At 37.2% G+C, this 25040-nt stretch overlaps 1 protein-coding gene across 38 annotated transcripts in view; it reads right to left on the reverse strand.

Moving 5' to 3' along the window:
• The window catches only part of CSNK1G1 (casein kinase 1 gamma 1), a 169357-nt gene that overhangs the window by 59691 nt on the left and 84626 nt on the right, over positions 1-25040 (reverse strand). For all 38 annotated transcript variants that reach the window (XR_013370435.1, XR_013370436.1, XM_077881427.1 and 35 more), the window contains 2 exons: positions 23102-23142; positions 17470-17539 (listed from right to left, as the gene is read on the reverse strand). Coding sequence is in view for 35 of the 38 variants with exons in the window: in XM_077881427.1 (XP_077737553.1) it covers positions 17470-17539; positions 23102-23142 (111 nt within the window). In the remaining 3 variants the exon portion in view is untranslated. The remainder of the gene's footprint in view (positions 1-17469; positions 17540-23101; positions 23143-25040) is intronic.

Below are 25040 nucleotides of genomic sequence, written 5' to 3' on the forward strand. Positions count from 1 at the left end.
CATGGGATCAAGCCCTATGACCAGCTCTGTGCTCAGTGGGGAGTCTGCTTGGGACTTCTGTCCCTCTCCGCCAACTCTCTCAACTAAATGAACTAAAAAAAAAAAAAAAAAAAAAAAAAAGAGGAAAATATAGGGAAAAGTTAAAATTGTGTCAGACTATTGAAAGCACAAAAGTACAGAGGTGTACAGAGCTGACAAATTATTCTTTTAAGTGGGAGGAATATAAATTACTTGCTTACGAGTTGTTCAGAGAAGATGACAATATAATTAGTCATAAATGTTAAAAACTTTTTTTGGATGGTTTTTGTCTTAAGCATGCTTATAGGTAAGTATTATTGTACAAATACTAAAGGGCTTAATCAGCAATTGGATTACTATTTTGAAAGGAGGTACAAGGACTCATCTGTCTTTATGTGGTCTGTTATTTGAACTTAAAGAAAATATTCTCTCACCAATGACACTGACAGACATTGGAAAGGAGTTTGTTCAGTTTTAATTTGCAGAAGAGTAGATAACATGCTTCCATCTTCTTATAACTGAAAGGAATAATTCACTTCAGTGACTCATCTCTTTCATTACATAGTACTCCACAGCTTTGAGGATGCTATGAAATGTTACTTTCCTTCTCAATAATTACTTTTGACAAACTGAGTTAGGTAGGTGGGGAGAGGGTCTGAGCTTTACTCTAGCCCTTAGTTTTGGCTGAAACTTCTCCTGCCTTTGCCCTTCTTAAAAAAGCATTCTCTACGGGCAATCACTAAGTCATTCTTAATGACTGAAGAGTGGCCATGAGGACACCAAAGGAAGAGATACATGCAGGTACACATTAAAAAGGTGTGGATAAAGATAGACACGTAAAGTATGAACTAGATGAAAGGAGAAAACAGCATCAGAAACTTCAAGTTCTGGGTCGATTTATAAGCAAGCTCCCACAGACAGACTTCGGTGATGGACTTTTCCCCAGTGTTTACCCGTATTAGCACTATATTAGTCTAATCACAATTCTCCAGCCCTTTCCACTTACATATAAATTACTTGGGTCTATTATTGGAACCCTGCCTTCTATTTTCCATTAAGTTCCTTAAAAGTAAAAAATTCTGTTCAGATTGAGCAAGTATCTTTAGCAGTTCTGCACTTTGCAAAGCAATTCACCAAAAGGTGTTTGTACTCTGTGTTACTGTGAGGCCAGTTTCTATAATAAACTCATAACACTCTGCTTGCAATTAAAGAAATTATTGGCACAACAAGTCTTCACCAGTAAAATGTTTAAAATAGAAGTTCTCTGCCCCAGGAGGGAGAAGGACGAATTTTATGTATGTAATTAAAGGTAATTACTCAATATGCTTCATGGGACTTAAAGCTATTTGAGAGTTTTACGGGGCAAAGAAGGGCCACGTGGGGTTTGACCCTAGCAGATAAGCAAGTCTCTTACAGCATTATATATAAACTTTTCTGCTTATATTTCACTATACCACAGAGCACACTGCTAGCCATAATATGAGAAATGTTGTACTCTAAACCATGAAAGATACACATAAAGGACACATCACAATACAATTTATCCTACCCCAAAATGTACCAAATGCTGGGCTTCAGAAATATCAGTTCCCTTTGTCTGCTTGGCTAACTATTGAGGCTATTTAATAAAAGCTTAGGTCACAATCCTTGGAAGAATGAACAGAAATTCACAAAACTATCAGCAGTAAATTAGCTCCATTAAAGACTAGCAATTATTAGTGCTAAGTATGTGATTTACACCCTTCCAAGTCCAGTATATGAAACAATCCTTTCTATATTTTTTTCATAAAATTAAGCATTAGCCACAGATTGGACTTATGCTTTAACATCAATGAAAGGATTTAAATGTCCTTTTAAGGGACACCTGGGTTGTTTAGCGGCTGAGTGTCTGCCTTTGGCTCAAGTCGTGATCCGAGTTCTGGGATCGAGTCCCACATCGGGTTCCCTGTGAAGAGCCTGCTTCTCCCTTTGCCTATGTCTCTGCCTCTTTCTCTGTCTCTCATGAATAAATAAATAAAATCTTAAAAAAAAATAAAAATTAAAAAAAGTCCTTTAAAATGTTTTCTAGACAATGAAGGTAGATGTGGTAACATACACCCATGCACATACACATTTTAAAAGGAAAAGATAATGACCACACCACACGTGTCCTTGTCTAAAGTTCATTCTGATGGAGATGGAGATGCTTTTCATATACTAATCTCAGGTTCCTGCTGCTGAGTCATCAACTTAAGGACACTTTTATATTTAGGTTTTGCTGCTCCCTTAGAGGAACAATAATGACATGGGGGTTGCTCCTTCTGCAAAGCATATGCAGAGATTCAGATATTTTCACACATTCCTCTCTCTGTGGAATGGTGGAGTCTACATGATCCTGTACCCCTGAATAAGGTACCTAAGGCCAGGACTGGAAAGCTATTGAAAAGCTGAGTTAGTTGGTCCCTTACTCAGGAACCCGCAATCCGGACCCAGGGACGCAGTCAATCTCTGCTGGGGTTTAAATCAACAGGGGCTGTGTGAAGGCCTTTTCCTACCAAACATAAAGAGGAACAGAGAAGGCTGGTAATGTGGAGAAAATGAAAAGGGCTAACAGACACGGAGGCAAGAGATTTTATGGCCCTAAGCAGGAAAGTCAAAGTGTCAAAGTCTGGAAGAGTTGGACAGAAAACCAGAGACAAAGAGTAGTTGTCTTGGTTTCTAGAGACTTTCAAGTACTTTGTACCAATCCCTAGTGAGACCTGTATAATATCTCCTTTCTTGATTCCAAGAAGTGTCCCTGTGATCTTCCAGTAAATCTTCATTTTGGATCTAAGCTAACTGGAATAGATTCTGTTAAAATGGTAATCAAAATAGTGTTGACCAACGCATACACATAACTGCTCATCTTCCTCCTCTTTAACCATCATTTCCTTAATACTCAGTATGTAAAGACACTACACTAGATGCATTAGGGAGTGAATAAATAAAAGACATAGACTCTGCCCTTAGGGAACTCACAGGTAGAAAACAGAGAAGAAGACAGCTAGCATATTTACTAGGTCAATCCTTTCATAAAAATTAGTAAAATGAAGAAAGAGTGGGATGTGGAATGGCATAAGAACAAGATTTACTCAAATCTAACGATACATATTTGGCCAAAGTTTAAATTAAAAACTACCATTAAATATTTTGCAGATGTACCACTGTATATACTATATATATATCCATACTTTGCAATACAAACTCACTGATTATGATCATATACAAAACTCCAGTGGGACTATACATTCTATGGGCAAATTAAGGGATTTTTCAAGGCTAACCCTGATAGTGTATGATTTTTCACCTGTGTGCTAACTTTAGCTCCTAACCTCACATGTGACTCCTCTGTTTTTAACAGTTGGTTTCCTTAGACAAACTGCCACCGGGGTGCCTGGGTGGCTCAGCGGGTGAATGTCTGCCTTTGGCTCAGGGTGTGATCCCAGTCCGGGGATTGGGGACTGAGTCCCACATTGGGCTCCCTGTCTATGTCTCTGCCTCTCTCTGTATCTCTCAGGAATAAATAAATAAAATCTTTAAAAAAAGAGGAACTGTCACCCTTGAAATCCCAAGATTTTGAATAAGATACTAGTTAAATGTGATCTGTGACATTTCGTGGTCATCCAGTTATTTGACTGATTATTAGACTCTCCTAGGAGCCAAGTGAACTGAAAATATGGTGTTCTAAGAGGTAACTAAGGATTTTGAACAAAATTTACAGCCTCAAATGAGGTACTAAGTCCCCGATGTAACAGTGCCTCCATACAGGAAATAAGTATACAGATGAGACTCCACCAGCTTATTTTCTAACATGTTTTATTATCTTCCTAGAACTGTTTCCAATATTGCAATATGCATTGCAATTATTTTTCTAAAATTTTTATTTATTTTATTTTTAAGTAATCTCTACACCCAATGTGCGGCTTGAACTCACAACCCTGAGGTCTCATGCTCTGCCGACAGAGCCCACCAGGCGCCCCATTATTATTTTTTTAACATGATGTTCAACTCGACAGTTAGTTCATTTCACCCCTTTAGTGTTTCATCTCTTAAATCTGTATTAAATAATAAAACTAGTAAGTGAAATAAGTTAGAGAAAGACAAATGCCACATGATTTCACTCATATGTGGAATTTTTTTTTTTAAGATTTTATTTATTTATTCATGATAGACATACAGAGAGAGAGACAGAGAGGGGCAGAGGGAGAAGCAGGCTCCATGCAGGGAGCCTGATGTGGGACTCGATCCCAAGACTCCAGGATCATGCCTGGACCAAAGGCAGGCGCCAAACCGCTGAGCCACCCAGGGATCCCCTCATATGTGGAATTTAAGAAACAAAAGAACAAAGCAAAAATAGAGACAAACCAAGAAACAGAATCTTAAATCTAGATAGCAAACAGAAGGTTACCAGAGGGGAGGTGAGTAGGGGGGATGAGTGAAATAGTTGATGGAGATTAAGAATACACTTATCTGGACGAGCACTGAGTAATGTATAGAATTGATAAGAGAGAGAGCACAGACATGCACATGTAGGAAGAGGCAAAGGGGGGATGGGAAGCAGGGGAAAGAATCTCAAGCAGACTCTGTGTTAAGTGCAGAGTCTGAGATAGGGCTCAATCTCACAACCCTGAGATCATGACCCAAGCCAAAATCAAGAGTCGGATGCCCAAATGACTGAGCCATGCAGGTACCATTCTTTAAATATCTTTTTAAACCTTCAGTGTTATTGGTTTTCTCCAGAACTTATAAAATAATTCAAGTGAAAAAATTGCTTTTCCTTTGGGCAAGCTGTGCACAGTTAATTGCAAATTTATCCTCTAGAGTTACTTTATTTTTTAGGTAGTAGAGTTAAGAGATCTAGGCTGTCTTTTCTGAACTATACCTGTTGAGAGTGGAGGCAAGCATAAAGTTGACAAGATATGACCACTGATTGAATGTAATTGTGTCCAAAGAATTCTCTAGCTGCTGATGGGCTGTTTATTCTGCAGACTTGCAATGCTCTAGCCACCATACTGAGGAGAACTACATATAATTCCTACCTTCCACGGGCATCAATTCAAAAACATTTATCATAGAGTTCTTGGATACTCTGTCGGTAGTAATGAATATAAATGTCTCTGACTGTATACCAGATACTTGTAGAAATAATTTGGGGAACTTCCTTCTAATAACTTCAATGACTCATATCTCTATTCTGCTTTTTTTAAAAGATTTTATTTATTTATTCATGAGAGAGAGAGAGAGAGAAGCAGGCTCCATGCAAGGAGCCTAACATGGGATTCAATCCTGGGTCTCCAGGATCAGGCCCTGGGCTGAAAGCGGTGCTAAACCGCTGAGCCACCGGGGCTGCCCTATTCTGCTTCTTTAATACAGGTAGTAATTACCAGCATAAGCAAATAAAGAAGAGGCTGAGTGTGGAAAGGACAGTACACATGAAAGAAAGAAGTTTCAACTTAAGTTGGTGATTGCACTGCCAAACACTGCTCAAAGAGATTTCATCATTTTAACAGACATTTTTGAGTCTCCTTTGGATCGAGTGATATGCAAGTGATGTTATAAATGAATAAAAAATATTTCTTGCCCTTAAAAAGGTCACAACCCAGCAGCATATTACACTGTGAAAAATCTACAGTGAGAAAGATATGGCTCCAAGTCTCATTACAGTGCCCCAAAGTGGTCTAGAGTTCTTTGAGGTAATTTCTATATTCTGCAAACTGAATGGAAGGATAAGAATGAGTAAGAAGTTTTGGTCACTACCACGCTAGAACTCGGATCAGTAAACTAAGCCCATACGTTACATCTAACCTGGCCTGGATACTTTTGTATGATTAGAGAACTAAGTATGGTTTCCGCATTTTTATTTTTCTTTTATTTTTAAAGATTTTTATTTATTCATGAGAGACAGAGAGAGAGAGCGAGAGAGGCAGACACAGGCAGAGGGAGAAGCAGGCTCCACGCAGGGAGTCCGACGTGGGACTCGATCCCAGGTCTCCAGGATCACGCTCTGGGCCAAAGGCGGCACTAAACTGCTGAGCCACCCGGGCTGCCCTGGTTTCTGCATTTTTAAATATTTGAAACAATTACATAAAATTCTAATTTCAGGGACACCTGGGTGGTTCAGTGGTTGAGCATCTGCTTTTGGCTCAGTGCGTGATCCTGGAGTTGCAGGATCGAGTCCCACATCGGGCTCCCTGCATGGAGCCTGCTGCTCCCTCTGCCTATGTCTCTGACTCTGTGTGTGTCTCTCATGAATAAATAAATGAAATCTTTTTAAAAAAAAATTCTAATTTCAGAGGTGCCTGGGTGGCTCAGTGAGTTAAGAGTCTGCCTTTGACTAAGGTCGTGATCTCAGGGTCATGGGATGGAATCCCGTGTCAGACTCCCTGCTTAGCAGGGAGTCTGCTTCTCCCTCACCCTTGGCCTGCTGTTCCACCTGCTTGTGCTCTCTCTCAAATAAATAAATAAAATCTTTTTAAAAATTCTAATTTCAACATCCATAAATACAGCTTTATTGGAATACAGCTCATTCATTTACTTATTCTCTGTGGCTGCTTCTGTGCCACAAGAAAAGGAGGTGAATAGTTACAGGAGAGACTAACGGGCCACATAACTTCAAGTATTTACCTGTTTCTTTACACTGTCTGGCTTCATAAGAAATATCATTTTCCACACTGGAGGAGGAGGGAGCCCTCCTTTACTACAGATATTCATTAGCAGTCCTACAGACCCTATAATAAACCTGCCTTGTGATGTTTCATTAGTTCAGCACTAGTAATACCACTTCCTTTCCAAATTCATAAATGCATCCAGTTATGATAAGGACCAAATATTAATTGAACCAGTTGGCCTGGTTCTTGCATAATAGTTTCAACTTGGTTTTACAGAAAAAAAAAACAGGTATGGCAATGTGATCTTTTTTCTCAGGTATTATAAGACTGCTGTGGCCAAGTGTCCCCTCAAACTGGCATGAAAGGCTGTAGAGTTGTGCAAGTAAATGTTCTCACCAAGGAGGCTTCAGTGAGCATAACTGTATTTCAATATAACTATATTCAGCTCTTCTGAAAGAAACAAACATTACCCTCAAGATCACAGATGTGATGGGTTCACAATAGGTGAAATTCTGCTCTACTAAATCAGAAGGACTGGGAAATATTAAGTCACTACCACTTGAGAATACATCAAAAATTCTTCAAAGAAGAAACTGTTATCTCTTCATTCTGAGATTCTTTAAAGCCATGAGAAATGTTAGTAGGATAGTTCCATTTCTTTTTTTTTTTTTTTTAAGATTTATTTATTTATTTTTGATATACCTAGAGAGAGAGAGAGGCAGAGACACAGGCAGAGGGAGAAGCAGGCTCCATGCCGGGAGCCCGATGCGGGACTCGATCCTGGAAATCCAGGATTGCGCCCTGGGCCAAAGGCAGGCGCCAAACCGCTGAGCCACCCAGGGATCCCCGATAATTCCATTTCTAAAGGAAAGTTAGATCTTCAGTTTCAATGTAAAACAATAACTGCCTTGTATTTATATAGCATATTTCTCTGAAGAATTCAAGGCTTTTACAGACATTACCTCATTCAACCCCAGCAAGTCTGTAAACTGTAAGAAACAGGTTTTCCTATCATGTAAGGAAACTGAGGCATAGCAGGGGCACATACTTAACACCAAGTCTAAAAGAAAAAAAAATGGTGGGAAGGGACATCTGGGTAGCATAGTCAGTTGTGCATCTGACTCCCTGGTTTTGGCTCAGGTCGTGATCTCATGGGTCGTGGAATGGGGCCCACTGTCAGGCTCTGAGCTCAGTGAGGAGTCCGCTTGAGTTTCTCTCCCCATCTCTTTGTCCTTCTCCAACCCCCTACCCTGAGGATGCTAGCTTGCGCGCGCTCTCATAAATAAATAAATAAATAAATAAATAAATAAATAAATAAATAAATAAATAAATCTTTTAAAAAATCAAAGCAAAACAAAAAACGGTGGGAAAACATGGGCTAAGTTTTACTCCTCCCTTCAATTCTTAGCTGCCTCCTCTTAGTTACATTACCTATAGAGATGGCAAATGTCTAAAACTCCATGGTCCTCAAAATGTAATTTCAAAGCTGCCCATTTATACGCATTAAGATCAGTTTTCCCCATGGGACGCCTGGGTGGCTCAGGTGTTGAGCGCCTGCCTTCGGCCCAGGGCTCAAGTCCCACATCGGGCTCCCTGCGTGGAGCCTGCTTCTACTTCTCCCTCTGCCTCTGTCTCTGCCTCTCTCTCATGAATAAATAAAATCTTAAAAAAAAAAAAAAAAAAGATCAGTTTTCCCTGAATTTACTGGTATGTGTCTCCTCCCTCTATAATACCCCTGGCAGAGACTTCTGAAAAACTTGTAAGTGGCAAGAAAGGTCCAGATTTCACTTTCTTTTACAAAAGTTCACTATTTCATTCTTTCTTCTCTTAGGAAAACTTTCTACCACACTGGAGACCAAAAAGTTTCTTTTAAATTCCTCAAGTGCTCCTAACTACTAGACTTCTACACTGAGGTATGTTCCTTGTTCACAGTGCTTCTGGTTACATGATTTACTTCTATTTTAAGCAAAATTCCCATCTTTGCAGTATCCCCTCAGCTGTTCTTATTTTTAATTTTCCTGTGTTTGCCCAGCTTGTTTATCATATACTCAAGGAAGTTCACAACATTATAGGAAGGTTTTGTTAATCTCACACTTTCTGATGATTTTCTTCAGATGTATGCTTTATTCCTTTGTTGAAGGAGAAGCACATTCTTTTTAATCTAACAGTTGCCTACATTCAAAGCTCTTTTTCTGGTACCAACCAGCATCTCCCATCTTTTTTGATGACATACAAACCCATTCCCTCCTAGAAATTTGAAATTTGCAAAGTCTAATCAGCTCTATGAACACTGCCTTTATTCACAGCATAAAGGTTTCAGTGGGTTGCACAGAGTAAGCTCTAAGCTTCTCAGTTGTATACACATATATGTATTCAACATAAATGATTAATTTACTCTGGAAAGAAATCTTTCATATCTAGATCACCCAAGGCCATAGAAAGTTTTGGGGGTAACAAAGACAGCCTTCTAAGGCATAAAATTTGAAGGTACTATGTGAAACAGGAAATCCTACCTTTTACTGGGCGAAGTTCCAGGCCTTTGCTTTAATTAAACACTTTTATGACTTATCTTCTACCACTCTATTATAATCAGGTAAGGGATAATGGGTGGAAGGCCCCAGGCATCTGCTGGGGATATGTGTAAGTATACACACAGGAAAAAAATCTGTATAAAAACATTCCTAGCTTAGGTTTGCCTGTGTGACCCTAGGTAAGTAAGTTAGTAAACTCTGTGCTAAAAAATGGGAATAATGAAATAACCAACCACATGAAGTACCTACTGGATACCTTCACATACTTTCTCTGCCCAGTAACATTTTACCTGGGCTTTGTTACATTGTGAAATTTCAGTATCTTGTTGTCTTTTTAAATTTGAGTATTAGCATCTCCTTTATAAGACAGATAGCCAAAACAGAATGGTCATTAGCAGATCAGAATAGCTGCTGAAAAGCCAGGACATGGGAGCTCAGGCTTAGCTCACCTATGACATGACATTTATTCCCAGAGCCCCTGAGAATTTTTCCCAGTCTTGCTAGATAGAAGTGGAATTAAATGTTTAACCAGAAATGAGAGGAGTTCCTGCACTCTTAAAACAATTAAGAAGGCTCCAGAAGCAAAAGATCATTGTAGTGTCTGTCTGTATTACAGAGGCTTTTCCAAATGCCAAGTGGTGAGAATTTACCATGACCTACTCTTGTATTTTTACTAAAAAGGCCAAAGTCATTAAAGAATCACTGTTCCCAAGAAATGGTTAACTCAGAGAACAATAAGAGAAAGCAGCTTTAAATATCCTTCTGGTTAAGCCAGAGGCCTCCACCATATTTTATCTACTTGCACTCTCATATCTGTATCTAGAATCCTATTTTCCTGCCATTTGGATATTCCTTCCTCCCATCCTTTCATTTGTTCCTGCCCTAGCTCATACATTCTCTTTCCCTCCTTTCTCCCCTATCACTTCAGCTGTCATGCTTGGTTCTGGTTTATTCATCTTTTATTTATTTACCAAACATATACTAGGTCTTTACTATGTGGCCAGTCCATATGTAGCTGTGAACCTTTAGGCTCATGCTGACCCCTCTCTTATGTTTAGGCCTCTGGTTTTGCCCATCTCTGCCTCAAATCCATCATTCACCAAGTTCTATTCCTTTGTGTTAGGATAGCAGCAAAAGTGGGAAGTGGATGGAAAACGATTAGTGGACTGGGAAATTTTAAAATTAATGATGTATATACTCCCCTAAGTAAAGGGATCTTCAGAGCACAGGGAAACCTAAAAAGAATCCCATAGCAGGAAAATGAGTTTGGGACTTACCCATAGTGACTATAATACAATAATAGAACATTGCTGACCAAAAAAAAAAAAAAAAGAAGAAGAAGAAGAAGAAGAAGAAAGATGGTTCTTTCACCTGCTGACTGCAAAGCTTACAGCCTTTAATTACCATGATTAAATACTGCTGTTCTCTCTTGTGATGCTGGCCCATTGTACCAAATAAATAATAAAGCACCTAGGAGGGCAAGCAGGTTCTGGGGAATCCAGAGTAGATCTTTAAGCCTTGACTCCTACTCTTACATATTCAGAACAATCTATAGAAACTAGCTATGAAAAAAAAAAAAAAGCACAAATGTGCACACTGCCGAAGCCCTTTGTGCTTTAAAAAATCAGAACACAGTGATTTAAGAAGGAATGAAACAAAAATGAGACAAAACTGAAGAGTGTTTTCCAACAGTAAGGAAAAGAATACTTTTTCATATTCTTTACATATAGTTGCAGTTTCACATTTAAAAAGTATTGTTTTTATTTGTAATAACTTTGGAAACTCTCCAGTAATCTCAGATACAGTAAGTTAAAACCATAATATGCAAATAAAAATCTACCCACCCCTGCCATCCAATTATGTGAAAAAACTAGGCAATGTTCCCATATTGATTTATTGGCCACTGGAAGTCCACTTTGCTAGGGTTTATTTATATAATGTGATTAACATAAAAAATACATTTATGTCTTCTGCAACTGAGGAAGATACCAAGTATAAAATAACTGCATCAGGTTTCTTGTACAGGAACATAGTTTTAAAAAATTTCATATCCAATCTTAGAGTTCAATAGTTCTTTAAAAAGTCATGTATTCTAACTTTCTACCCCATGCACAAATCTCCCTCACAACATCCAGAATGCATAACCATTCAACTGCTGCCTGAAAACTGCCCTTCCCTGAAGAGACAGGAAATCCTACTGCACAAGATAGCTTATTTCAGTTCACAATTGTTTCTTCCTACAAGAAGGTGTTTGGCAAAAAAAGGAAACAAGATATTGAAGCACTTTATTATCATTTGTTGAACTTATGCCTGAAACTGTTAACACATGGCTCAGGATAAATGGGGACACAAATAGGTTGCCTGGTGATATAAGAGGAAGGAGGAAGACCATAAATCCACTGCTGCAGTCTTTTAAAAAGTTAGTTGTTATAATAATAATAATAATAATACATGATCAGAACAAAAATGCAAAAATACTAAAGATTAATATAAAAACTTAAGAGCACCACCACTTCCCATATCTAATCATACTCTTCAAAGGTAATCATTATTAAATTTCTTTTGTATGTCCAGTCAGATATTTTCTATGCTTATGTGGACATACCTGTATTATATATGTATATCTTATACTACACAAATATGACAATATACGGTTTTGCAAACCTTTTCACTTAAAAACATACTGGGGCATCTTTCCTCATAAGTACAAGGCTCTACCTTCTTTTTCATAGCTAATTCCACAGCATAAATATGTCATCACTTATCCAGATATAAACTGGTGACATTTAGATTATTTTCATACTGTTCTAATTGCTATACAAAACCAAAATTTATCCTTCCTTTAATTTCTTTCAATAATTTTTGTTTCAAATCATTTGGAATAAACCTAATCTACCATTTAATAGCTCTTTAAACACTAGAAAATCACCATCATATGGGGATAAATGAGAGAACAAATACAAGTTTTGAGTTATAATACTGGGATATCAGAAATCAATAGGGGGAATGATTTCCTCAAATTAAAACAATCTAAATGTCTGACAACACAAAATAGGTGCCTACATTATGGCCTACGAGGCTGATGGGCTACTACACAATGATTAGAAACATGAAGACTGCAGCACCATGACAAATGTTATAATGCTCAGTGAGAGAAGTAGTAGTTACACAGAACTGAGATTTACTACGAAATAGGTCTGCATATGAAAAGAAGAGACACTCAAATGAAACGTAGTTCAGGGTACTCTGAGCATGGATCATTTCTTTTCAAAATATCCTTTCATATTGTATAACTTAGTTTCTATGGTGAATGAAAAGAGAAAAATTGAGAGCTATTGCTATTGCAAAGATCAAGATAATCATTCTCAGTTTCAGGGCTCTCAAGGCCCTCTTTACTTTTTTCCCTGATTATCTTGGAGATACCAACCATTGTAAATAATCAGGTCTTGAAATTTCTTGATGGCAAAGCTACAATCAGCAAACAAAGCATAAAGTGTGACTGCCCACAAGAGAACAGAATGGAATGGAAGGAAAGGTTTTAGAGAGATTAAACAAAGAAAAGAACGGATAAGCAGGAAGAGTTCCAACTTAAACCATGTTCACAATCATCCAGGGCTACTATTCTATCTGCCCATGGATAGAGAACTGATATGAATTTCTAGGTCATACTGGTCAGGGTAATATGGGAGTCAAAAACCCAAGATAATGAATAAGACCTGGGTACTTAAGGAAGAAATAGTCATACTCCCAAAGCCAACACAGAAGTTCCTATTTTGGGAATTTAAAGTCTCATACTCTGGTCAGAATAGCATTCTTTAAATTTATAAGCATTCAGGGCACCTGGATGGCTCAGTTGGTTAAGCGTCTGCCTTTGGTTCAGGTCATGATCCCAGGGTCCTGGGACCCAACTCCATGTTGGACCACCTGGACACCTGGAGGGGTGAGTATGGTGTGTATCTGCTCCTCCCTCTCCTGCTGTCCTTCTTCCCGCTTGTGCTCTCTCAAATGAATAAATAAAAATCTTTTTAAAAATAAACATAAATAAATAAATAAATAAATAAATAAATAAATAAATCCATAAGTACTCATTCCTCCCAAAAAATTTCACCCATTTTAAAAAAAGATTAATTAGAATGAGAGTGCAAGTGCCTGGGGGTTGGGAGGAACAGAAAAAGAGAGAGAGAGAGAGAATGAGCGGGAAACACAAGCAGACTCTGGGCTGAGTGGGGAGCCAAACTTAGGGCTTGATCCCACAACTCTGATCATGACCTGAGCAAAAAAAAGGGTGGGAGTCTTAACCAACTATGTCATCCAGGCACTCCTCATCCATTTTATAAGCACTAATTAATTCCTTGAACAAACCTAAGTCACCTGGGCTTTTTTTTTTTTAAGTATTTTTTGTCATGATACCCAAATATTTTGCAAATCACCAGCCTGTGATGAATGATAACAGATAAACACTTGTGAGTAAAAACAACGATTATATTATTTTGGTCACTGGGTGTGCTTCTGGCATGAAAGGTTGTTTATTTACAATGCCACATCACCTAGGTTCTGAAGAGTGGCATATAAGCTCTGGCTGTTTAAATATTAACTACTGATGAATCACATTTGCAGCTGGAACTCACTCTAGAAAAATAGGGAGAGAAATATTTGTGCTGGTAAGTTAGGACTGGGTGTTCATGCTCACATTTATAATAAGACACAGTGAAGTCTTGTCTACTTTCTTGTCAAATGATTTACTTTCAAAATAAATTTCCTTTTTTGGCCAACCCCCAGGAAATATTTTTTTTCTCTAGGAAATATTTTTATTAACTTGGCAAAATCTAAAAAGACATGCTTATCAAATCTTCCTAACTTTTTTCTTCACCAAAATACTTCCTAACTGCCTATCATGTGAAAGACCTATGTCGAGTCTTGAGATAAACTTAAGACACAAGGGAGAAGCCTTGTTTTCTAGAACTTATGGTCTCATTGCAGGGCTGGGGGTGGGGTGGGGATATGCAATTACCATTAAAGAACGTTCAATACATGATCACCAGGAAGAAAATCAGTATTGGAAAAAAAATCCCAATGTGGAATTTAAAGAGGTTTATTAGGTACTCAAAATCAATTATATACCACAAAATACAGAAAGCCTGTGTTGATGGCAACTTACATAAAAAAGATGTACAGAAACAAAAAAAAAGATGTACAGGTTTCAGCTGAGTAAAACTATAAAAGCATAAAAATCAACTAGTGAAATGGTTAAGAGAGCTACTCTAAATTAATAGAAATATTGTGTCCAGACCAAGAAAGATAATAATCCCACTATGTCCATATCCAGAGTTAGTGGTTCTCTTTTATGAGGCTCATTTAAAAGGAACATAACTAGGAGAGAGGGAATGAGAGAGAGCATGTATTCATGCTTGACAGTGGTGCAATGATAGTGAAGTGTTTGTAAAACATATATACAGAAAGACTGATGAGCTGAAGACATTTGGCTTGAAAGAAGACTGGAGGTGAATGGTGAAGGGGGAAGCATGTAACAGTTTTGATGCCTCTGAGCTAGTAACAGAGAGCTTAACTGTGCTCCATGGAAATAAAGACAGATTTTGGCCCTATATAATTTTCAATGCCCTGGGCTTTCCAACACTGAACTATGTAGAACAGTGGTAAATTCTACAGTAAGTAGTAGACAAGCAGAGATGACCATTTGTTATGGAGGGGGCAGCCAGTGTGGCTCAGTGGTTTAGTGCCACTTTCAGCCCAGGGTGTGATCCTGGAGGCTGCTTCTCCCTCTGCCTGTGTCTCTGCCTCATTCTCTCTCTCTCATAAATAAATAAAATCTTAAAAAAAAAAAAAAAAAAAAACTCTAGGAGCAATTCTTGCATTGGGCAGAAATTTGTAACAGATTTCTGAAGCTCTTCCTATCTTATTAGAAAAGCTTGTGGCTACCTTTTTAGCTGCAGGTAAAGAATACTGAAAAAATGACACCCACCACAGGTACTTTTAAGTGAATGATCTCAAAAAGCAGAAAATGAGTCAGAAATCACCAATGAACTTCATGTAAGACCTAGAAGGCTTTGTGACTTTGAGATGATTGCCAGAAATACTGGGAGGGAGACCAATGGTGGCCAATAGCTGGCCTGACCACTCAAACAGAGCTCTTGCTATTCCTACTAGGCTCAGAGGTTGTAGTTTTTCCTTGCTGCTTTAAGTGAAAGGCAATTTTTTTTAAGTCCCCTTTCCTCCAATACTCTCCCTAATTAATCCTTTTCAGCACATGGAGAATGTCAAAACGTCAAGAATCTGAAATATTCTTCCTGTATTCGGGAAGAGTATAAACCCAGCAGCACAGATGCTATTCCTACCTAATAGGTTCATGAAATTTTTGGCTACATATTGAAAAGAGAAGATTGGCCTGATCTGGGAGGTCAACTGGAAAGGGCTCATAGAGGAAATCCTGCACAATGGCCTGGTCAACATCCTTAGGCCCCCTCAAACTTCTAAGTTGGGCTGCATCTAGCATGTTTTTACTTGAGCCTTAGATTTGTGAAAATGTATAAACATTTATCATAAGCGAGCTGTGAGAACTGTCACCCTGAAATTTATAAAAAAAGAGAAACCACGTAATAGCCAACTTTAAAAGTTTAGTTCAGGGAAGAAAAGACTCAAGTTACACGAAAGTCCTATGAACTCAGTTGCCAATATTAAATCCTATGCCTGGAACTCTCCATATTTAAGGATATAATCAATGAACAAACGTGTGCTGAGAGTCTATTGTAAGAACCCATTTTAGGTTCAATGGAAGGCAGATCTTGGCCTTCCTGGGTTATGACTATGGCTGATTATTGCCACAATCAGGATATAAGACCACCTGAATAATACTGTGTGGCTCTTAGAGAATTCTATATATACTAGGAAGTGAAACTCAAATTTTCTTTTTCAAGATTTTATTTATTCATGAGAGAGAGACAGAGACAGAGACAGAGGCAGAGGGAGAAGCAGATTCCATGAGGGAGCCTGATGTGGGACTCAATCCTGGGACTCCAGGATCACATGCTGAGCTGAAGGCAGATGCCTAACTGCTGAGCCACCTAGGCGCCCTCAAATTCTTTCAATAGTACTTCCAATAGTGGTGCTTGAAATAAAACGTTTCAGTCATTCACATAAAACTGCCACATTGAAGAAGGCACAGAGCTGAGGAATGTTTACTAATGTCAAGCAATGAAACCAGTGCTAACAATTTCATCTTTTGAAAGAGGTATCCAATAGGTATAATCTCCTTAGGGTTGCTAACATTCACATAGTCAAGATATTTTTCTGGAAGCCAGTAAGATATTTCAGAAATTAGACCTTTTAGGTAAAAAATAGGCATGTTTTAAAACATTATAAATTTAAAAATCCTCAAAGGTCAAAGGTTATTACAACATAAGATAGGTCTTCCAAATTCAGAGGACAATAGACAAAATGAGTGATGGTATTTCAGAATGTGTATTTTAGTATGTTTTTAAAACGAATATATAAGGACACCTGGGTGCCTCAATTGGTTAAGCGTCTGCCTTTGGCTCAGGTCATGATCCCAGAGTCCTGGGATCAAGTCCCACATTGGGCTCCCAGCTTAGTAGGGAGCCTACTTCTCCCTCTGCCTGCTCTGCTCCCCCTGCTTGTGCATTCTTGGTCTCTGATAAATAAAATCTTTAAAAAAATTTTTTTAATAAAAAAAAAAAAGATATATAGTCTCAATATGATAAAATATTGCTTGTAAATTACCACCCCCTCCTCCTTTCTTTTGGTATAAAGAAATGAAAAGAGAATGAAACTACCAAAAAAAGCAATACCCCGGGAACCCTGGGTGGCGCAGCAGTTTAGCGCCTGCCTTTGGCCCAGGGCACGATCCTGGAGACCCGGGATCGAGTCCCACGTTGGGCTCCCGGTGCATGGAGCCTGCTTCTCCCTCTGCCTGTGTCTCTGCCTCTCTCTCTGTGTGTGTGACTATCATAAATAAATAAAAATTAAAAAAAAAAAAAAAAGCAATACCCCATACAATGTGTATTTCAGGTGGATAAAAGTATTCAAAGGCTGGTTTATGGGCATGGTCGTGGCACATCACAGATCCCCAATCAACTGCCCCTCCAGGAGCAGAGAGCAAGTAGCTTTAGGTGACTATGTTTATTTACCTACCCAGCAGAAGCAGCGGAGATATATGGTCTGGTAAAAAAGGTCAACTAGACAAGAAAGTCTGCATACTTTTGGGCTTTCAGCTAAGCTATATGCTAACTATGTACACAGAGAAAACAGACTTGACTTACCTGCACTGCCGAGCTGTTTATAAAACCTGTACTCTAAATGAAGCTGTGGAGCACGTGATTTTATTGGTTCCTGAAACCCAAGAAGAGAAATTGTGATCAGATTTAGACAAATAAAATTTACCATTCCTAGGTTTTCAAAGTCAACTAGAGCTAAGACCACTTAATATTTTAGAGATATGTAATACATTTTCTTACTACAATTTCTCTTTGAAAGCACAGCTAGGGGAAGATGAAGCTGAAGTATATACAATCCCTTCCACAGATATTTAAGTACAAATACTGTGTATGAGCCATCATTCAAGGATAGCTCCCTCACTAAGAGGTATTCTCCTGGAACATATTCTTCTAAGAAACCAGATGCCAAACCTCTGAATTCAATACCAGCATGAAAAAAAATTAAATAAATAAATACCAGCATGTATTCCCTGCTTGTTTTATTATGAATTTTGGGTGATAAACAGTATTGTTTTTAGAAAAATGATACATGCTCAGAAAAAAAAATTCAAATACACAAAAATTAGGAAGAGACTAAAAATAATCTAAGATCCTACCATTTTAAAAAAAGCACTATTAACATTTTGGTGAATGTCCTCCCAAATATTTATTGATACATATATTTAGATATAATACATACTTGAAAATATATTTAAAATACACAAGACATTATATTTGTTCTTTTGTAGTGTGTCTTTAAACTCAACTATGTAATGATGACATCTTTCCATGTCAGTAAATAGCTGTGTGTGTGTGTGTGTGTGTGTGTGTATTTTTTTTAAGTAGGCCCCATGACCAACATGGGGCCTGAACTCATGACCCTGAGATCAAGAATTGTATGCTCTATTGACTGAGCCAGCCAGGTGCCCCAGAAAGCTTTATATAGATTTTAATGGCTGTAGTATTCCCCCTGAGTGTCTGTGTGTGTATGCACACACATATACCACAATTTTAGGACATTTTGACTGTTTTCAGTTTTTATTATTATGAATAATGCTGTAGGAACATTGTATGTATATTTATTTTTACACTTAAGAAAATTGAAGACTGTAAATGCAATTAAAATATGTATGTTAAAAAAGTAAAATATGTATCTTTAATCAATATGATGCTTGAGTTTGCAAAAATAGTGTTTTCTAAAGACCCTGGAGATAAAACAGCCAAACTACTACATTTTGTACTACATTGAACTTAACCAGCCAGTTAATTATTCTGAACTGACAGCATACTGGGCAACTAGTTAACAAGAAAATTAAACATCACCCTGGAAAGTAGATCCATGTACTCATTAGGATAGCTATTATCAAGATCACAGAAAATAAGTGTTTGTGAGGATGTAGAGAAACTGGAGCCCTTGTGCATTGCTGGTGGGGATGTGAAATGGTACAGCTATTATGGAAAATGATATGGCAGTTTCTCAAAAAATTAAACATAGCATTACCACATGATCTAACAATTTTACTTCTGGGTATATACCTCAAAAAACTGAAAGCAAATACCAAGCTGGTATTTGTACACCCATATTAATAATGGGTATATATGAATAAACAAAATGTGATTACATTTTCCTGCACACACACACACACACATACACACACAGAATATTATTCAGCCATAAAAATGAAAGACATTTGAACACATACTACAACATAGATGAACCCTGAAGACATTATGCTAAGCAGAATAAGCTAGACACAAAAGGTCAAATACTGCATGATTCACTTATTTGAGGGATCTGGAGTAGTCAGGTTCACAGAGACAGTAAGTTAAATGGTGGTTGCCAGGGGCTATGAGGGAGGAAATGGAAAGTCAGTGTTTAATGGGGATAGAATTTCAGCTGAGGAAGATGAAAAAGTTCTGGAGAAGGATGATGGCAATGATTGCACAACAATGTGAATGTATTTAATGCCACAGAGCTGTACACTTATAAATGGGTTAAAATGGAAAATTCTAGATACAATTCTTTATCAGATATATGTTTTTAAATTTTCTCTTCCGTTCCATGGGTTGTATTTTCACTGTATTCAGAGTCCTTTGATACACAGTTTTTTATTTTTATAAAGTTCAATTAATCTCTTTTCTTGGTTATGCTTTTTGTGTCGTATCTAAAAAATCACTGCCAAATCCAATCTCGTGAAGCTTTTCCCCTAAGTTTTCTTCTAAGAGATTTATAGTTTTGGCTCTTATATTTAGGTCTTTGATCCACTTTGAGTTAAATTTTTATGTGTAACATAACATAAGCGTTCAACTTTAATGCACATGGATATCCGGTTTTCCTAACAACATTTGTGGAAAACAGTCTTTTCTCCAGCGAATGGTCACTTGGCCCTTTTAAAAGATAGGCTCAGAAGAAGGAGATCCCCCAGTTTCCCTTGATAATTCATGCTAATGTTAAACACATTTCATGATTTCAAAGGTCTTTATATGTAGTTTAAATCTCCATGACTGAAACTAAACCTATTTCTCCTTTGTCCTCGACAAAATAAAATAGCTCTTCAATAAACTATGAACACTAGAACAACTATCTTCAAATAACAAAACTATTCAATCATTTCTTAGACTATTAGGCAAAGACTTAAGACTATTAGACTATTAGAAATAGACTAAGTCTATTTCTTAGACTATTCAGTTCCTTTATTCAGACAATGTAATTTCAATTCCTTTAAACTTTCCTCACTGGTCCTATTTTTTAGTTCTTTGATCATCTTTGAAGGCTCTTCCTGAACTTACTTGTTTTCTGACATTTTTCTTAAGATCTAGAATCCATAAATCAGAAGTTTCCTTGAAGTTATCTAGTCTATCCCTTTGCTTCTAGGAAGCTTTTATCTAAATCAATTCAGGCAGGCTGAAATAGTTCATATCTCTACTGAGTTCTATGAAAGAATTCATATTTTTCTTTGATTATAAAATCAGCACAGTTGGACTTCAAGCTTCTCAAGATTCTTGTAATCAAAAGAAAAAGTACATAAGACTAATTACACTGTAAAGTCACTTCTTTATTCATTTATGTCCTCAATAGAGAAAGATCACTCTTGAGAGTCTCCATTTGGTTTTAGATCTTCCACTATAGTACTGTTAAAGCAGCCAATTATGGAATTTGTCCTTCAGAAAAATCCCTAATAAGTCACAAGGAACCAAACAGAAACAGGATAACAAGTTAATATGGAAGCAGAAGTTGATCTTTCTGGAGGTTTTTCTGGAGAAAAGTCTTTGGATTCTGACAAGCCCCAAGGAGCAATGAAGGAAAAAGTCACAGATCCTTCTTCAAATATAATACTCTAAAACTTCACAGTGAATATCTTAATAGAAAATACTAAAATCTGATGTTGGGTAACTAAGCTAGCAGATTAAAAAAAAGTAAAAACTCTTTAGAGTTACAAGGTTGAAAGTGAACATACATGTCAAATGTATTCAGACACGAGGAGCTTTTTATCACAGATGATAGGATTTATATCCTTTAGGCCAATTCCTTTAACATATAGTTAAAGTCTGCTCACACAATTACAGCTTCAAGGTGCTCTTCTGGAAGCACTATGAACAAAGGACATTATGAACACTGAGTCTACATCTTGTGGAAGGCAGCAAAATTAGCAACATGGAGAGATTTTTTTTCTAACAATTGTTACGAACTTATTTTAAAAAGAGCCTGAGAAATCTCAGTGATGGGGTAAAGGAAGGGTTCATTATACTATTTTATGTTGTATATGATTTTTTAAAAAGGTTCCTAAAAATCTAAGAAACAAGAGCCCACAATGAAGATCCAAAGTAGAAGGAAAAAAGTACCAGCAGGCCTTCCTTGTATTTCTGTGCCAGATGCTGATTACATTTCCACAGAGGGCTGGCTATTTGCCAGAATCACGGTTATTCTGGAACACACATGTCTGCCTGAAATCCTAAACCGACAGCAGACGGCTACCTTGTAGGACTATAATGCTTAAGGCAAATTTTGCTGTTACAACAAAAAGAGCTCAATTACTGCCCTCCTATCTCCCATGGAGAACACAGACCAACAGCAAAAGAGGCAGCCCGTAGACAAGATTGTTATCCTATAAAAAGCCTTTATTTAAGATTTATTTGAAAAAGAAATGAGCTCCTGAGATACACCATACTAGATGACATGAGGTCTATTTTTAGCTTTCACTCTTGGCCATACAAAGTAGAATATAGTTTAACAAACTGTAAGTGAAACGCAGTGATCCATCATGTCAACAATATATAGTAAGCTTATCTAGTTAACTAGTATGAACTTGGAAGAAGAAATCTAGGTAGAAAAAACTGCCCCTAACAAAAAACCTCAAGAGAAGTCTTGATAAATAAAAGGACAAAGACCAATATACAGTGTTGAGACAGTATTTTAAAGAGTTTCAGGAGCTACTTCTTCCTGTTACTAGTCCAACTTACCAAAGTAGTAAAACAGAAAAAGTAAACAAGCAGATAAACTAGGGAACACTTTTACGGAACCAAATTCCTATAAAGAATATGGTTAATCCTTTGATATTCAATCTTAGAAAATATTTGGCTTGCATTGTTACATGCATTACCTGTCCTCCTGTTCCCATTTCTCCAACAAGAGTTCCAAGTTAACAAACAAAAGAAAACACTAAGTTCCCTAGCAGCTACCTGCTCTCAGCCCTGCTTCCTATCCATGTCTTTGTAGAGAAACCAATCTGATAACTGTCTGACAGTTGTCTTCATAAGACAACTCTGACTTTTTCACAAACTGACAAACTCAATCCACACCCAGAACAGGTGTGGATGTGGTAAGTGCAATTCGTTAGAAAAGAACAGCATTATGACAATTATCACAAGATACTTCCTTCAATCATTAACTCCTCTGTCTTCCAACTAATAAAGCCCCAAACTGCTTTAAATCCTGGGAAACTTACTAGAAAGACAAACATTTACACAGTTTCATAGAAACGAGTCATATGACATATTTCATATGACTAGAAATGATTTTGTATTGACCTTAAATATAAGATAAAGAATTTTCTTCTAAAATTACTCTTCCTTAAAAATAATATATATCTTGATAGGATGCTATCTTTAATGACCATGTTAGTTATTCATAAGATTAGTACTGACAAAAGTCAATTTTTTGTTTCAAATTTGACCACAAGATGTGTTTTTCATATTTGACAACTTTTTAAGGCAATGATTTGATGGATCAGATTTGGTTCTCTACTAAAAGTATATTAATACATACCTTACATTTAAAAACTGGATTAGTCACAGTTAAGCAAAAGAAAATGATAAAATTTCCAACAGCTTTATCTTTCAAAAAATAGCACTCTGAAAGGTACAAACTTCACAGAAATTACTAGTCTCCCAACAATTGTTTTTCTTCCAGCTATTTTTAGTAACTATTTTTAATTTTTTAATAACTATTTTTTGACTCATTGTTGCTGAAACTATAATTAACATCATCTGACTGACTATATAGCTTTAGACTATATAGCAGTGATGAGTCACTGTAACACTATATATATATATAGTTGAGGGAAAGTGACTGTGGGATCATATGCAAAGGAAAAAAACATTAGTATTCCTGTGAATCCTTACAACTATTTCCTGTAAAAAGATATGTGAGGGATGAGAGTACCAAAACATAATTACCACAAATATAAATTCTACTCACCAGTTTGATAGCTACATATTCATTGGTGTAGAGATTTTTACCTAGGGGAAAAGCAGAATGTATATGTTTTAGTGACATTTATTTTGGGAAATGCAAAGCAAAATCTTAGCTTACAGGGTCATGAGAAAGGTCACATTCCCAAAGCTATTCACATATATGAAACATGATTTATAAGTGAAAAGCTAAACAGAGATAATTAGACCCAGTAAGACAAGAATAGAAATCACTTGAGAATTTGGAAATTTAAGTTAGACGTGAGAACTTAAAAAAAAGAAAACAAACCTCTTTTCTCTCTCACACATTTTGTTATTATTTCCCAACTATTAAACCATGAAGCAAACCAAGAAGTCCCAGAATATCAAATACACAAATTTTAACTTTGGCACAACAGACACAAACCCTCACTTTTTTTTTTTTCCCAAACCCTCACTTCTAAACTCACTAACAAATGGAGATTATATATTACTTGTCATGGTATTTAGTGTTGACTTGGCAAAAAGGACAGTGTGAAATAAACCCAATTACTGTCGTACCCTCCTTCTGGAAAACTCGTCTAATGTCTGTGAGTAGATGATTCTCAAAGCTGTTGTGATTCTTCACCAGAACTCTAGCTCTTTAACTATGAGCAGGAAACAGCTCTCTGCCTGAATACTTAGATGTCTTAAAAGTTCTTTCTGCAATAGTAATGATTTTTTCCTCTCAACTTCTCTACCTGTATAAATGGAATCAATATTCTCCTAGACATCTAAAGTAAGTACCTAGAGTGAAGATGAGGATGAAAGCAGCATTTAACCACTTGGTAAACCCACACTCCAAACCAGGTACTTATCTTCCCTAACCTGTCCATCTCTACTGATTCTTGAAAGCTAATTTTAATTCCTCCTGAGTGGTTGTTTAGTCACTGCACTGGACTTCACGTTTCTTCTTCTTATATATTTGTCCTATCTTAATCAGCTAGACTATAAATATCTTGAGGATAGGAATTTTATCTAATGGTTCTCTCAATGTCCTATGGGGCTTAAGACTCTGTTCTGCACATCTCAAAGACACCCAAAACCTTGACTGATGAAGTTATTGGCACATATAATTACTTTTTAAGTAATACATAGAAGTAAATGTTATATTTATACATACACATACATGTACATAGCTGCCTATATATGTACATGGAAAAGGATATAGAAAGATGTACATTAAGGCGTTAAAATGACTGTCTTAGTATTTCCTGATTTTTATATACTATAGTTTGCTTTTATAAATGAACAATGCTGCTTGCAATTTATGTTCCTATTTTAATTAATTAATTTTTTAAAGATTTTTATTTATTTATTCATAAAAGACACACAGAGGGAGAGAGAGAGAGGCAGAGACACAGGCAGAGGGAGAAACAGGATCCATGTAGGAAGCCCGACGTGGGACTCGATCCCGGGACTCCAGGATCACGCCGTGGGCCAAAGGCAGGCACTAAACCACTGAGCCACCCAGGGATTCCCTTAATTAAATTAATTAATGTTTAAAGATTTTATTTATTAATTAATGAGAGAGACAGAGAGAGAAAGAGAGAGAGAGAGAGAGAGAAGGGCGGCAGAGACACAGGCAGAGGGAGAAGCAGGCTCCATGCAGGGAGCCCGATGCAGGACTCGATAGGGGGTCTCCAGGATCAGGCCCTGGGCTGAAGGCGGCGCTAAACCGCTGAGCCACTCGGGCTGCCCTATATTCCTATTTTAACCAGGATCTAGACAACAGATGGCCCTTTGCAAATCATACCATTATATTTTTAATACCGCTATCAGGTTGCCAAGCACCTTTATGTGTCAAAGAGTACACTACTTTAGGAATAACTTTTGTCTGCAAATAACAGTAAAGAGGACTCACAGATTGCCAGAGAAATACTTAAGAAACCATTATAAGATGAACAACTTCTTTTTTAAAGAAGCAA

This window comes from Canis aureus, chromosome 32 (assembly GCF_053574225.1).
Source record: "Canis aureus isolate CA01 chromosome 32, VMU_Caureus_v.1.0, whole genome shotgun sequence".
NCBI classification, from domain to species: Eukaryota; Metazoa; Chordata; class Mammalia; order Carnivora; family Canidae; genus Canis; species Canis aureus.